The 14,254-nt window shown below is 65.1% G+C and overlaps 5 protein-coding genes across 5 annotated transcripts, besides 11 other annotated features; all 5 read left to right on the forward strand.

Annotated features, from left to right (window-relative positions):
• Positions 1–4,175, forward strand: Tco025E_06897 (uncharacterized protein; the record flags this gene model as incomplete). The annotated part of the gene is made up of 1 exon (XM_029373765.1): positions 1–4,175. A coding segment is annotated over one exon (4,175 nt), but the record flags the coding sequence as incomplete, so codon positions are not given.
• Positions 4,176–4,196: 21 nt separating this feature from the next.
• Positions 4,197–4,256: a sequence feature (A-rich).
• Positions 4,257–4,633: 377 nt separating this feature from the next.
• On the forward strand, positions 4,634–6,130 carry Tco025E_06898 (uncharacterized protein; the record flags this gene model as incomplete). Its single annotated transcript, XM_029373766.1, has 1 exon — positions 4,634–6,130. The coding sequence occupies one exon, from the start codon at positions 4,634–4,636 to the stop codon at positions 6,128–6,130; it is 1,497 nt and encodes a 498-aa protein (XP_029226111.1).
• Positions 6,131–6,245: 115 nt separating this feature from the next.
• Positions 6,246–6,336: a microsatellite.
• Positions 6,337–6,423: 87 nt separating this feature from the next.
• Positions 6,424–6,458: a microsatellite.
• A 63-nt stretch (positions 6,459–6,521) lies between these two features.
• Positions 6,522–6,551: a microsatellite.
• An 80-nt stretch (positions 6,552–6,631) lies between these two features.
• Positions 6,632–9,205, forward strand: Tco025E_06899 (putative katanin-like protein, putative,serine peptidase, Clan SJ, family S16; the record flags this gene model as incomplete). The annotated part of the gene is made up of 1 exon (XM_029373767.1): positions 6,632–9,205. The coding sequence occupies one exon, from the start codon at positions 6,632–6,634 to the stop codon at positions 9,203–9,205; it is 2,574 nt and encodes an 857-aa protein (XP_029226112.1).
• Positions 9,206–9,283: 78 nt separating this feature from the next.
• Positions 9,284–9,317: a microsatellite.
• Positions 9,318–9,383: 66 nt separating this feature from the next.
• Positions 9,384–9,404: a microsatellite.
• Positions 9,405–9,517: 113 nt separating this feature from the next.
• Tco025E_06900 (ecotin) lies at positions 9,518–9,961 on the forward strand (the record flags this gene model as incomplete). The annotated part of the gene is made up of 1 exon (XM_029373768.1): positions 9,518–9,961. One exon carries the CDS (start codon positions 9,518–9,520, stop codon positions 9,959–9,961), a length of 444 nt encoding a protein of 147 aa, XP_029226113.1.
• A 330-nt stretch (positions 9,962–10,291) lies between these two features.
• Positions 10,292–10,310: a microsatellite.
• A 368-nt stretch (positions 10,311–10,678) lies between these two features.
• Positions 10,679–10,710: a sequence feature (GA-rich).
• Positions 10,711–10,823: 113 nt separating this feature from the next.
• Positions 10,824–10,851: a sequence feature (A-rich).
• A 152-nt stretch (positions 10,852–11,003) lies between these two features.
• Positions 11,004–11,026: a microsatellite.
• A 25-nt stretch (positions 11,027–11,051) lies between these two features.
• On the forward strand, positions 11,052–14,078 carry Tco025E_06901 (uncharacterized protein; the record flags this gene model as incomplete). The annotated part of the gene is made up of 1 exon (XM_029373769.1): positions 11,052–14,078. The coding sequence occupies one exon, from the start codon at positions 11,052–11,054 to the stop codon at positions 14,076–14,078; it is 3,027 nt and encodes a 1,008-aa protein (XP_029226114.1).
• Positions 14,079–14,216: 138 nt separating this feature from the next.
• Positions 14,217–14,254: a microsatellite.

The raw sequence follows: 14,254 nt of genomic DNA on the forward strand, positions 1-14,254 counted from the left end.
TGGGTCTGCTGGAGGACACCGCGTTCCGCGTGCTGTCGCACGCGCTGGACGGCCTGCGCGCCGACCCGGTGGAGCACGCGGAGCAAATCGCCGCGACGGAGGGGGCGCTGCGCGAGCGGGTGCTGGAGCTGGGCGCTGCGAAGCTGCGGGCGACGGAGGAGGAGCACCGCGCCTGCCCGTTCCTCTCGCGGCGCGTGGGCGGCGTGCTGCTGGGCGACCTGCGCCTTGCGGGGGACGCCGCGTTCCAGGAGCTGGTGGCCAAGCGCGACGCAGTGGTGGCGGCGGGTCCCGGCCAGGACCGCGAGGCGCTCGCGGCGGTGGAGCGGCAACTGCGCGGGCGGGCGGGCGAGGTCGCCGCCGCGAAGAAGGCCGTGGACGCATTCCGCGCCGACGAGGACGAGGCGGTGCGTGCGCGCAACCCCTTCCTCGAGGCGAACGAGGTGCGGTTGGTCCCCCTGCGGTTTCTGGACCTAAGCGATGATGCACACTTCAGGGGCCACTACAAGAAGTGGTTGACAGCACTTGGGGATGAAGTTATGGACTTGGAAGTTGTTCGTGTGTTTGGCGAGCTTCTGCAAGAGCGGGCTGGAGTGTTGGCAGAGAGGCTGTTGCAACGTTGCGACGGTAAGTTGGCTGAGCTGCGCGAGCGGGGGTTGACGCCCGACGTGGAGGCCTCGCTGCCATGGGATCTGCGTGTGGCCCCTGACGTACTGCAGCATGTGCTGCAGTCTTCAGGGACGGGCGATGGGTTTAATGCCGCCGTACGCTGCATGAGCGAGGCGCTGCTGTCGGCGGAGCGCGGCGTTGCGGCGGAGCTGCAGGCGCTGCGGGTGGCGTGTCCCATGTGTGTGCGGGACGTCAACCCCGCCGTGGCGCGTGACAAAACGTTTCAGCAGCTGGAGACGAAGCGGCAGTTGCTGCTGCGGTCGTTCGCGGAGATGGCGGAGATTGAGTCGTTGGAGGCGGAGCAGCGGAGGCGGGGCGTGGAGCTGCTCCTTGACGCGGACTACGTGGCGGTGGCGCGGCAGGCGTGCGAGGCGACGAAGAAGAGGAAAATCAACGAAATGACTGTGCCGGAGATGACGGCGCGGTGGCGTCACCGCCTCTTGGCGCGTCGCTCGCGCCACCGCGTCGTGGCGTTCCTCGAGGCGCCTGACGGGGAGCGCGGCACTCGCCGTGCCCGATCGCCGCCGCATCGGCAGAGGCGGACAGGGTCCAGTGCCGGCAGCAGGTCCATCCCCTCCTTCGTCGAGGTGCCCGAGAACGTCGCGATTGAGATCAAGGAGGGGGACACGCTGCTGCCCAGCAGCGCGTCGTACAGCAGGCGGACGAGCCGCATCTTCAGCCGCGCCACTTCATTTGCCCCCTTCCCTGCGGGGAGCGAGGGAGAGGAAGGACTGCCGGCGCCAGGCAACGAGCGGCGGCGGACGTTGCGGCTGCGGCGCCTGCGCTACTGTCGCGGGGGCGGGGGTCTGTCGATGGAGGCCATCCTCGACGTGGACGCCAGCCCGCTTGCTGAGGAGGCGGCGGCTGCGCAGGCGATCAGGGAGACTCACCTCTCCGTGGATGAGGCACTGGCTGCCTCGGTGGCCGTCGCGGCAGGGGGCTTGGGAGCCTCGCAGCAACAGGCGGAGGCTGAGGCGGAGCGGCAGCAGGCGCGCGCGGAAAAGAAAAAGCGGAGGAAGCAGGTGCTGCGGCGGCGCATGAAGCTGCGCCGGGGGTCTGGAAAGAGTGCGTCGCAACTGACGGTGAGCAGCATCCCCGACCTGGAGGCGGGGGAGATGGTGGAGGCGGGGACGGAGCAGCTGGAGGAGCCGGCGGCCGACCGTCGCGCTCCCGCAAGGCGTGCCCCCAAGCAGGAGGAGCGAGCGCCGCGGCGGCAGCGAAGGAGCGCCAGCGTGCCGATGCTGATGGCCCCCGTGCCCGAGCCGGAGGGCGCCGCTCAGCTGCAGGAGGAGGCGCCGGAGGCCCCGCCTCCGCCGCGGGGAGCGTGGCGGGGGCTGCCGCGGCCGAGGGACGAGCGTGCGCAATCGCCCTCCTGCGTCCGGTGGGCCCGCCGCAGCATGAATGACGTCCGCACACACAACTTGAGTGTGACCGAACTTCCGCCGCCGCCGCCGCCGCTGACGCTGCCAAAGCTCTTCCCCCTCCCCTCGGAGGGAGGCAGGGGCGAGGAGGGAGTGGCGGCGGGGGCCTTGACGGGTCTGCCGCCCAGGCCGCCGGATGAAAAAAGGCGACGCCCGAAGAAGAAGCACGCCGGTCGCAAAGCGCTGCTGCTGGTGACAGACTTGCAGGAGGATGACCACGGCGAAATCCCTGATGCGATGCGGGACGAGTTCCCGTGGTTTGGACGGCGCGTGTTGGGCTCGACGCTGCGGTCGCGCCCGCAAGAGTTGGAGCCGTCGCCCCGGCGGGCCCGCACGCTTCCGCTGCGGCCGCTTGGGTCCATAACGCAGGTGGCGGAAAACGAGTCGTCTTCGATTGCAGACGATGTCGTCTCCTTGCCTCTGCGCAGCCGGCTGCGGCGGCGCTGCTCCTTTGACCCCTCGCAGATCTTTCCCGCGGACAGGCGGGAGGCGCAGGAGTTGGAGCGGGAGCGGCGCCTGATGTTTGAGGCTTTGATGAAGGCGCGGCCGCGCCTTTCCCGCAACGTCACCGTCGATGAGCTGGAGTGCGACGCGGACGTGATGGCGTCAGTGTTCAAGTACGACGACATCTCGCAGGCGTTCGCGACGCAGCCCAGTCCCCTTGCCGAGGCGTACCTGCGGGAGCTCTTTTCCGCGGCCGTGCAGCGCGTGATTGAAATGTCAACTGAGCCACTGCAGCCTGGCTGCTCCAAGCGGGCGGCGGCGGCGCGGCAGTGGCGGCGGCAGGAGCTGGCGGTGCGCGCGGAGGCCCTGCGAAGCGTTAGCACCGGATGCATTGACCCCGACGCCTTCTCGGTCAAGAACCCGCGCTGCGTGCCGCAGCCTTGGGCCCAGTTTTGCACGGAGGAACTGGTGCAGGATAACCGCCTGCAGGAGCTGCTGAACCTCACCAGTGCGGAGCGCGGGGAGAGCATCCTGCAGTACCTCCTTGCGTGGTCGCGGCGTAAGGAGCGGGAGAGCGAGAACTTATTTAGCAGCTACCCGTTCCTGCCACCGCTGCCGCACGGCGTTCCCCTCTCTGAGCTGCGGCTTCTCGAGGACGAGGAATTTCGGCGATACGCGGCGGCGTACAGCACGCAAGACAGAAATGAAAACCTTCAGAAGGTCATGTGTGACGTCGTGGAGCGCCTTGCCAAGCAGCACGCGGGGCTGCGCGGGCGCGAGCGGTTACAAGACATCTCCTTCATCCGCCTGCTGCAGGCGGCGTGTGGCGGCGCCGCATCCCCGCACGCATCCCTGCGGTCGGCGCCGTTGGGCGGCGGAGAGGCGTCGCCGTCGCGGGGGCGGTCGACGATTCGTGAGGAGCGGCTCCGCGTCCAATTCCTCGCGCAGTGCAAGCAGGACTCCCTCTCCCTGCTCAGGCGGCTGATTGTGCGGATAAAGAAGGAGCGCACGGCCGACATCCCGCTCAGCATTGAGGACATCGAGACCTTCCGCCGCTTCTTTGAGGTCGTGGACGTGGGCAGCGTTGGCCTGCTGGACCGCGGCAACTTTGTGGAGTTTGTGATGCTCACCGTCTGCGACGAGCTCGCCATGACGCGACGCGAGGTGGAGCAGCTGGCCTTCCCCGGCCTCCCGGGCAGCCGGCCGCCGGAGCTCGTCGACTTTAGCGACTTCTCCAACTTCTACAAGTCCCTCGCGCTGCAGGAGGTGAAGCGGCAGGACAGCCGCTTCTGCGAGGAGGCGACGCCGAGCCCCGCGCGGAGCAGACAGGCGTCGCCGCGGCAGCCTTCACCGCGCGTCTCCGACGGCGGCCCCAGGCCAAACAGCGTCCCCGCCGTGGTGTGGGGCGCGACGGCCTCCCCCTTCATACTGCCGGCGGTGCGCAGCAACAGCGCCTTCGTGAACGCGACCGGCGCCCCTCTGCCCCTGCAGCAGCGACCAGACCCATTGCTGCCGCAGGCGGAAGTGGCGCGGCCCGGCACACTGCCGATGCTCAGGGGCGTTGGGACGCCGCGGGGGCAGGCGTGGACGCGGAACAGCGGCATCGTGCCCCCGAAGCAGCCCTCCGAGGCCTCAAAAGACTGAGAGTGGCAGTCAGAGCGAGGGAGAGGAACGGGAAAAAAGAAAAGCAAAGAGAAAAGAAATGTATAACGTAGCAGTAAAAGTGTTTATCTGGGTGCCTGCTTCTTTGGGCGATAGAGAAACGCAGCAAGAAAAAAAGAAAAACGGAGGGAGGGCAGGCGCGGGTGCGAGAATTGTTGTTGACTCTAATTCCCGCAGGGAATGAGGGGGGCAGAGGTGACACCGAAGGAAAAGGCAAGGCGTCTTGGGCCGCTTGGGTGTGAGGTGTCAGCGGCTTCTCAGCGTCGTCCGTCTCCATCTCGCTCCCTCTCACACTCTCGTTCTCTGTTGAGTGTCGTTGGTGGTGCGGCGGCGTCTCTTTTTCGTATTGATTTGATCGCCCTTTCATACTTTTTTTTTCTTTTTCTTTGCACGCCGTCCGGGGTCCCGTGGGCGCGCCCACAGGCTGGAAGGAGGAGGCGATGAGCCTCACAAACTACATGGCCAGCCTCATGTCGGAGGCGCAGCAGCTCGGCAAGGCGTACGTGGACTCGCTTGTTGCCCCGGGGGAGCAAAAGGACCACGACGCGCCCGGCGGTCGTGCGACGGCGACGGTGGCGACGGTGACGCCGATATTTGCCTCCACGCACAAAACACACGGCGACTCCGCCACCGCCGAGCACAGGCGGAACCTCGACAGCAGCACCACTAGTAGTGCGCACTCGGCGCACCACCGCGGGGTCGCGGCGGCGGCCCGTGATAAGGCGCACGATGTGCGGCCGCAGCACGCGTCCGCGGAGATCTCGGGGCAGCTCTGCGGGCACCTCTTGCGACCCGTCGAGGCGGCCGCAGAGAGACCCTCTTCCTCCGCGTCCTCCAGCGGACCCGTGGAGGCGGTGGCGGTGGCCTCGCTGCGAAGGCACGCGGTGAAGAAGGCGGGGAGGGCGCCCCGCTCAAGGTTTGGGGCGGTCAAAATTCAGCCGGAGCCTGCGACGGCGGCGATCGCCACTTCTGCCCCCGTCGGTGCGCCGCCCCGGCAGTCGCGGGGTGAAAACACAGGCAGCTCTTCTTTGCCCGAAGAGAAACACGCGACGGTTGTTGCTGTGGCTGCCTCTCGTGCGGCTTCGCCGAGCTGCAGGCGGCGGCGGCAGCAAAGTATTCTGCAGCAGCTTCACGCCAGTTTAGAACAGCGGGCGGCACCTGCAGGCGCAGGGTGGGCAAAAGACGCCCTCGCGCACTTTGCGACGAAGGTGGCAGTTAAGGCTCTCACGCCTGCCGCGACGGCGACGGCGCCTTCGACAAGCTCAGTGCCGTCGTCCTCCGTGGAGCTGCCCTCTGCAGAGGCCTGGCGCCAAACTGAGGTTGAGCTTCGACGCTCCGTGCGGCGTGCCATACCCTGCGAGGTGTTCGGGCCGTACTCCTCCGCTCACGACAGCGCCACCGCGGTCGATGCCTTGGTGCCTCCAGGGAATGTAGTCTATTCGAATGGCCGTTGCGTGATAACGCTGCAGCAAGCCCTTCGTGAGTCGCTGGCGACGGCACGGTGCTGGTGTGATGAACATCTCACTCGACCCACGACGCTGCCGCTGCTGCCGTCGTCGTCCAGTTCTGTTGCGGAGTGTGGGGTTTCTGCGTTTCTGGCGCAGTGTTTCACCCCGCTGCTGCGCACAGGGGTGGGGCAGGTCCATGACGGGGCGCCGCGGCCTCCGCCCCTGCCTGAGCAGCGGCTGCAGCTCGAGAGAACGGCGCTGGATGCGTGGGCGAAAGCGGCGATGGAGCTCTTCTGCGAGAAATTTCTTGCGGCGGAGGCGGCGGAGTTGGGGCGGCCTACGCCCGCGGATGCTCGTGTAAGCCCCTCTGTGTGCCTGGATGCCGTGGAAAGCGCCATGCGTGACGGCACGGCCGCCCTCTGGCTAATGCGAGAGGCGATGGTTTTGACGCTGCTACTGCTCTGCGCCCTGCAGTCCTGCGCTTCATGACTCCACCCCCAAAGGGCTGGACGGGTGGAAGGGGACGATGAAACCGAGAAGAGAAGAGAAGAGGGACGCCGCAGGCGGCGTCATGATGGGCCGCACGGATGAACGTTTCATGACGGTGTGTGTGTGCGTGTATGTGTGTGTGTGTGTTTTTTATTGTTTCTTTGTTTTTGGTCGCCTTGACTTTTTTTTTTGCTTGCTTCGTTCGTGGAGGTTGCGCCTCTCTGCCACGCGCACGCGCTGCGGCGCCGCGGGTGCAGCGATTTTCTCTGCGTGGCCGCCTTGACGTCGTTCATTTATTATTATGATTATTATTATTACTATTTTTTTTTCTTTGTCCCTTCTTCTTGACCCCCCCCCTCGCGTAGTCGTAGGGCTCCCGCGCACCGAGGCCTGTGTGTGTGTGTGTGTGTGTGTGTGTGTGCTTTTTTTTGTTTTTCCCTTCCTCGGAGCCTCGCGTGCGTCTGCGAGAAGAGGGGCGCGTGGGGTTTGACGCTGGCGACGATGTTTGCCTGCCTGCGCGGGCTTCGCGAGCAGAACTCCGCGCCGCCGTCACCGCCGGCGCAGCGGCGGCTGCAGCGCGCCGCATTTGCCGCGGTTGCCTCGAGCGAGCGGCACCTCACCCAACTGCACGAGGCGCGGGAGAAGAGGGCGGCGGAGGGCGCGTCGGCGGAGCGGCGCCTGACGCACTTCATCGCCCATGCCGTGCAGGACCACCTGCGCGCTGTCACCCTCGCGGCCGCGTCTCACGGGCCCCACCAGAGCGACGAAGCCGAGGCGGCGGCGGCGGCGGTGTCGCCCCTGGGCGGTGCGGGGGACGTTGCCCAGCTGCTCTGGATGAGTCGCAGCATGGCCCTCGGCGCCACGGCCTCCGTGCTGGCGGACGAGTGCGCCCCCAACGAGGCCCCGCCGACGGACGCCTGGCAGTCGTCGCAGAGGCAGCCGCCCGACGTGCAGGAAACGATACGCCGCCTGCGGGAGTCGTTCCCGGCGCTGCTGGCGGTCTTGCTGGAGGGACCGACGGCCACTGCCGGGGTCGTGCCGGACCCGCCGCCGCGGCGTCGCCCTCTTCCTCACGGCACGCTGGGAGCCAAGCGGTCGCGCGCGGGGGCGGCGGAGGAAGCGGAGGTGCAGGGGCCGCGGCCGGGCGCGGGGCCGCTCTTCACGCTAAAGGTCGACGGCAGTCTTCTTCGCGCGCGACAGAACGAGCGGGCGGGGCCGACGGCCAGCGTGCCGTGGGGGCATCCGGCCAACCACTTCGGCCTGCAGCAGCAGCCGCCGCCGCCGCCGCCTGGGCCGCAGCGCGAGCCCGGAGCCGCCGTGAGCGGCGGCTGTTCTTTTCATGATGAGCCTCACCCCAAGGGGCAAATGAAACTGCACCTCGACTGCGGCGGGAAGCTCTCTTTGGCGCAGCCACTCGTCACACCCTCGCACGCCCCGCAGCTGCAGCTGCAGCCCGCGCTTAACCCGCAGCCGACCGCGCCTCCGTCCTGTGGCGCCGCACAGAGAGCGCACCCGTCGCTTGGACGTTGGCCGGTGGCTGAGGGCGGCGAAAACGCTGCTGCCGAAGGCGCCAGGCGCGGCGCAAGCGCAAGAGAGCCGCGGGGTGGGATTCGCGCGGGGTTCTCGCGGAGGCGCGAGGGCGACGGTGCGGAAGCGACCGCCAACATGGGCGTGCAGGGCAGCGGTGGATTCGTCACTGCGGGTGAGCAGCTGGTGGCGGATGTGCGGGCGGGACGAGCGGCGCCCTCGGGTCTCTCGCTGCAGTGCCGGCCACCTGCGCTAGGCCTGCGGCGCTCCGGCTTCACCCCGCCGTTTCAGCAACAGCGACGGCAGACGCCGCCTCCAAGGAGTGACGGACCGAGCGCGGCCGCCACTGTGCCCGTCGGCGAAGTACTGAGCTCCGTCCACAAGCAGCCTGCGCGTGGTGGGCATGGCACGGCACGGGACCGCGACGACAGTGACAGTGACCATGGCGAGTTCCCGGCGTCGCTGCTTCTCGCGGATGGGTCGGTGCCGCCCATTTTGCGGCCGCTCGATCCAAAGCTGGTGACGCAGGTGGCGATGGAGATATTGGAGTGTGGGGCGGGGGCCGCCAACGTGGGCTGGGACGACATTGCCGGTCTGGAGCATGCGAAGCGGAGCGTGGAGGAGGCGATTGTGTGGCCGCTGCGCCGACCTGACCTCTTCGTGGGCCTCCGTGACCCTCCGCGCGGGCTGCTGCTGTTTGGCCCGCCTGGCACCGGGAAGACGATGATCGCCCGCGCCATCGCCAACCGTGCGCAGTGCACCTTTTTGAACATCAGTGCCTCCTCGCTCATGTCAAAGTGGATGGGCGACGGGGAGAAGCTGGTGCGGTGCCTTTTTGCGGTGGCCGTGGTGAAGCAGCCAAGCGTCATATTTATTGACGAGATCGACTCCCTGCTCTCCGTGCGCGGCGATGGGGAGATGGACGCCGTTCGACGCGTCAAGACGGAATTCCTCGTGCAGCTCGACGGCGTGGCGACCGACCGCGGCGACCGCGTCCTCCTCATTGGCGCCACCAATCGCCCTGACGAGCTCGACGAGGCCGCGCGTCGCCGCATGGAAAAGCGACTGTACATTCCGCTCCCCGACGGCCCGGCCCGCATCGAGCTCGTCAAGCGACTCCTTCACACGATGGAGCAGCAGCAGCAGCAGCAGCAGCAGCAAGAGGAGGATGAAAACCATGCAGCGAAGGGAAGCGGAGAGAGGAATGCGGCGTGCGTCGTACACGCGTTAGATGAGAAGGATATTGCGGAGGTCTCAGCCTCCACCGCGGGTTACTCAGGGGCCGACATCAAGCAGCTGTGCCGTGAGGCGGCGATGGGGCCGCTGCGGGAGGTCACGATGCGCCTCATCGACGTTTCCCTCAGCGAGTTGCGGCCCATTCAACGAAAAGACTTTGTCCAGGCCTTAAGGCGCATCCGTCCGAGCGTCGGCGCCTCCGAGGTGGGGCGGTACGTGGAGTGGAACGCGCAATTCGGCTCCTTCGCCCCGCAGGGGGAGGAGGCCGTCGAAGACGCCGAAGAGAATGCGTCGGCGACCGCGAAGCGGTAGCCCAGACCCGCCACCCTCCCGCAAAGGCGGGGGGAGCGGGACGTTTGGCGTCGACTCCGTAGGTTCGTCCTCGCCGTGTTGTTGTTCCTTTTTTTTTGTTTCGTTTGTTTGTCCCCGCTATTTCCCTTCGTGTTGTGTGTATTGCTGCTGGGCTTCGCTTTCTCCCCTCTGCACGGCATCTCTCTGTCTCTCTCTCTCTGTTATGTGGCTGCGCCTCCCCGCACGCACACACACGCCCCTGCAGAGAAGCCTCATTGATTTTTATTTATTTTGCCGCCAAACCACGCCGGCCGACGCGGGGAGGAGCAGAACATGTCTGCGCCGCCGAAGAAACTTGCCGACTACGGCGCCCCCTACCCTGAGCCCACGCCCGAGCAGCGGCGCTACGTCATCTTCCTTGACGCGAAGGGCGACGAGGAGGAGGCGGACGACTACAAGCTGCAGCTGATCCCTGGGCGCGTCTTGGACGTCGACCCCGTCAACGCCCACTCCATCGAGGGAAGCGTGCAGGAGCGGCTCATCGCCGGCTGGGGCTACCCCTACTACGTGGTGGAGGCGGGAGCGATGAGGTCGACGGCGATGGCGGTGCCGCCGGGCACTCCGCCGGTGCGGCGATTTGTCGCCTTGGCGGATAGGCCGTTCATCCGCTACAACAGCAGGCTGCCGGTGGTGGTGTACGTGCCGGAGCAGCTGGAGCTTCACTACCGCGTGTGGACGCCCATGTCCCCCGCCGACGAACACGCCGAAGTAGAGTAAGCTCTGCTCAACACTACGGAGGAGGGCGAAGAAGGAGGATAGGAAAAAAAATGTTTGTGTGCGTGATCCTTTTTTTTTATCTCCTTTTGGGGAGGGGGGAGCGAGGATACTTCTCGTCCTCCCTCATTCCTTTTTGTTTCATCGTTATCCAGCTTCACCTGTGCTGCATTGGCGCTGCATGATGCGCCGTTGACCTCTTGCTGCTGCAACGACCTCCGTCCTGGCCACGCGGCCAAACAGCCGTAGCGGGGCCGTGTGGTATCGGGGGTGGGCAAACGTCACGCAGCAATCAAGACGCATATGTATATTTATGTAGTTTATTCGCATAACTGTGTGTGTGTGTGTGTGTTTCATATGTGTTGCTTCTGTGAGGCGCCTGGGTGGTGCTGCCGAGGTTGCCGGACCCACACTCTTGCGTGGACGCTGTGGGCGGCGTGCCAGTGCTGCTGGTGCGCGCACTCCCCACCTGCCCCCCGCAGAGCGGCTGGCTGCCCGCGGCCGTCACGGCTGCTCCGCCTCTTTTCTTCTTCTTTTTCTGCCGCTTATTGTGGGGCGGGGGGCGCGGCGCCGTGGCGAGTAGTGAAGGGCGTCGGTGTGCGGGCAACGCGAACGGGAGTCCCTGCAGCTCCGCCTCCTGTCCGGCAGCGCGGAAAGGGGCGAAAGGGCGCGTCGCCGCCGTCCACAACCACCCCGCCACCCGCAGACTCCCACACCCACAGAAAGAGAGTGAGTGTGTGAGAGAGAGAGAGGCTCTATCTGTTTCTGGGCGTGCGTGTGTGCACACCCATACAGGCGTACAGATAAACTTATATACAAAATACAGGTGTGTCTCTTGGATTAGCTACACCGACGCAACTGGGGGAAGAAAAAAACAAAAAAAATACAAAAAAGCCGAAACGGAAACGGAAAGGCGGTGAATAAGTAAATACTGGGCAAGTGTAAGGGCAGGGCAAGGAGGAACGAGGTAAAGTGAGAGACGGAGGATCACGCGGGTGAACGATTCTGGTCTTCCTGGTAGAAGTCCAGTGAGATCCATACAAGCTACATATATATATATATATATATGTCTTTTAGAATGCCGGAGCCGAGGATGAGGGCAACGTCGTCGCATCCGCCAGAAGGCGTGGAGAGGGAGCTTCACTTTGCTCCCTTGGACCGTAACGGCGGCGGCGCGGCGCGCCTTAGGGACCCGCAGTTGCCGACAGGAGGTGCGGCTTTGGTGTCCGAGCTCCCCCGTCCTCTGGTGGCGAGCGATGGGGCGGCGGTCAAGGCGGGTCGTGGCGCTGGCAGAAGCGGGGCGGAGGAAACGGAGACCTCAAAGGAGGAAAAGCGGCCGCCGCTGCTGCGGGGCGTATGTGAACCTTCTTTCCCCACAACGTTGGAGGGCGCAAGGGGTGAGGCGGGCTCCCTTCGCTCATCCGCGGCAAAGCCGGCAGCTGGAGGAGGATCCACGGCGCGGGCCCCGTCCTACGGGCAATCGGCGTCTCAGATGTCTGTAGGCGAGAGATCCGCGCCTGTTGTTTCACCGCTGCACGCCCGTCCGCGCCCCATCCAGGCCATGCCAACTCCGAAGCACTGGAGTGTCTTCTACCCTGACGGCATCGACAATCAGCCGCCTCTTCTCCTGCACTATTTGGTGCTTGGCGGCTGGCGCACGGTGGCGGGTGGGTGGGATTACTTTAGCCACCGTCGCCTGCAAGACGGGGAGGTCATTGGGCATCAAGTGCGGTGGCTTCATAATGCCCAGCCACGGGACCGTTTCGTGTTTGTCGTTAGCCCGGTGGAGCCAAAGTCCGCGGACGGGTCCGTCGGACGCTGGCAAAAATTCCGCGACCACATCTACGGCCCACCCCCGGCCTTTGCCTACAATAAGGGAAAGCTGTTCAAGCAACCGCCCTTTGGCGCCGCAGGCACCGCCTTGGCGAACGCGAGGGGAAGCGCCTCACTCTCGCGGCTGCTGCTGCAGGACGAGGACGCCGCCAGCCCCACTTTGGAGCCGCTTGCGCGGAACGCGGGCGACGTTGTTGTCACTCCGCCGTGCTCGCCACACGGTCGCAGCGAGAGGCAAGAGCCAAAGCAGGCCGACACCACGCACTGCAGCGGCGAAGGCGGCGCAGCAAAAACTGTGGGGGTGGAAGTCATTGAGGTGCGGCACGAAGATGTCACCGCGACAGACTACGGCCCGCGGCTGTCATCGAGTAGGTTCGCCATTGAGGCGAAGGCGGTGTATGCCTATTACTTTGCCTCCGTGCAGGAGGCGTTTGCGCACTACGACTGCCTGGAAGAGCTTCGCCGGATGGAGGAGCAGATCCGACGCGGGGTCACTAACCGAATGCCGCTTCACCACAAGGGCGGCAGTCACTACAGGCCCAGCCAAGGCGGTGCCTTTGTCGCCTTTGAGAACGTGTGCGGCGGGGATAGTTTTTTGGCGCAGGCAACGATGGGAGCGACGCCCCCGACGCCGCATGGCAGTGCGGTGGGCTTGGGCTTGGGCAAGGAGACACCGCCGCCGGCGCGCGGAGAGGCGACGACGGAGTCGTTTCCCACAACAACCATGGACGAAAGCTGCATCACCGCCGACGACCAAACGGAAAGGCAGACGCCCTGGAATGAGGCCCAGCTGCTATACCCGAGCTCGCCGGAGTCCCTGCGGCTCTCTGGGAACGCGCAGCAACTCGAGCGCCACCCGCGTTACAGCCGGCTGGATCGGCACTCGCTTACTGGAAACGCCGCAACCATGCGGGGCAATGGGTCCTTCGCGGACGTGCGTCACCCCAGGCACCGAGACGGCCTCACACTGTCAGCTGCACACCCAACCGCCGCGCGAAGTCGTGCCTCCGTCGGCGAGCCAGTCATTCGCCCCCGTCTGTTGCCCACGCTTACCACGGCCCATTTTGATACCATCGTCACCGTGTACTCGGAGGACCCAAACTTCAATGCGGTGTTGCGGGAGGTTTTGATGCCAGAACCAGGGACCCATCCTTACACGGTGTCGCTTAAGGAGCAGCGCCGCATGCTTTCCATGTACGAAACAGGCATGCCAGCGTGGACAATTTTTCTCGCCTCTACTGGGTTGCCGTACCGCCGCGTGTTTCGTCTGATTTTTGTAGGACTGGTGAACATATGGCCCCTGATCTCTCTCTTCGTGGGGCTATACGATCTCTACAAGCATTTGCCACAGATGAAAACGTTTTTGTCCACCACCATGGCGCCACTACTCGGGTGGGTTGACGAGCACTTCACGTTCCGCGTCTCCATGCTGGTAACCTACATCATCTCGGTTGGTGTTACGGTGGCTGCCTCCTTCACGAGCTTTTTGTCGCAGTTTTACATTCTGGAAGTCATCCTGTATCCCCTGCGGATTCTCGCAGGATTCCTGCAAACGCCCTTTGCCCTGCTGTTTGAGTTGCTGTGGTCCATCGTCTTCATCATCGGCTCCTTCGTCCGGCTCCTCTTTGTGACGCTGAAGATGGTCTTTGTGGGGCCCTTCCTCCTCGTCGCGCACGTCGCCTCCTGGGAGTTTGGCAGCGCCCCTGTGATCCCCGTCGCGGTGGAGGGGACATCGCTGACGCTGAAGTGGTGGCGAGCCTGGCAGGAATTTTGGGTCACGGTGGCGTCGCCGGTGAAGAACCTGGCAAAGGCGTGGTACGACAGCGTGGTGCACGTCGCCGTGAGCGCGGCTCGGCGCGAGGCCTCCATTCGCCGCTGGTACACGCCGAAGCTCAGCTACGCGCTTGCCTTCGTGGCGAAGGTGCGGGAGGTGTGCGTGGTGAACATTGCCATTTGGTGGCAGCTGTGCGGGCCCGGGTGGGGGATGTGGCTGCTGCACACCGTTCTCTTTGCCTACGCGCTGTGTCTGCTGCTCATGCCCGGGAACGGCGACGCCTTTCCCTCGTACGCCATCTTCGCAGCACCCCCCACTCCCCTGCACGGCGACGCGGCGGCCCTGACGACGCCCGCACCGGCGTTCACAGAGGCGGCGGAGGGAGGCGCCGGTGATGCCGCACTCCCGATGGAGGGGCCCCTGCCGCTCGGCGACATCGACGGCAACGGCTTCGACGCCCTGTACTTTGCGTGGGAGACACTCATTGCGGTGTGGGTCCAGTTGCCGTGGTAGCACGCCGCTGCTTGTATTTTTCTTTTTCTCCGTATGGAAGTGGCAAGGCAATCAAGGCAACCGACACGCACGCGTGCAGGAGGAAAAAGGCGGGAAAATGAAAAAAGAAAAAAAATGTCGCATTTACTGTTGGCGGTGCTTTTTTCTTTTTGCTTTTTGGTTTAACTCCTTTTTCC

This window comes from Trypanosoma conorhini, assembly GCF_003719485.1.
Source record: "Trypanosoma conorhini strain 025E chromosome Unknown Tco_14.4_contig_00494, whole genome shotgun sequence".
Taxonomy (NCBI): domain Eukaryota; phylum Euglenozoa; class Kinetoplastea; order Trypanosomatida; family Trypanosomatidae; genus Trypanosoma; species Trypanosoma conorhini.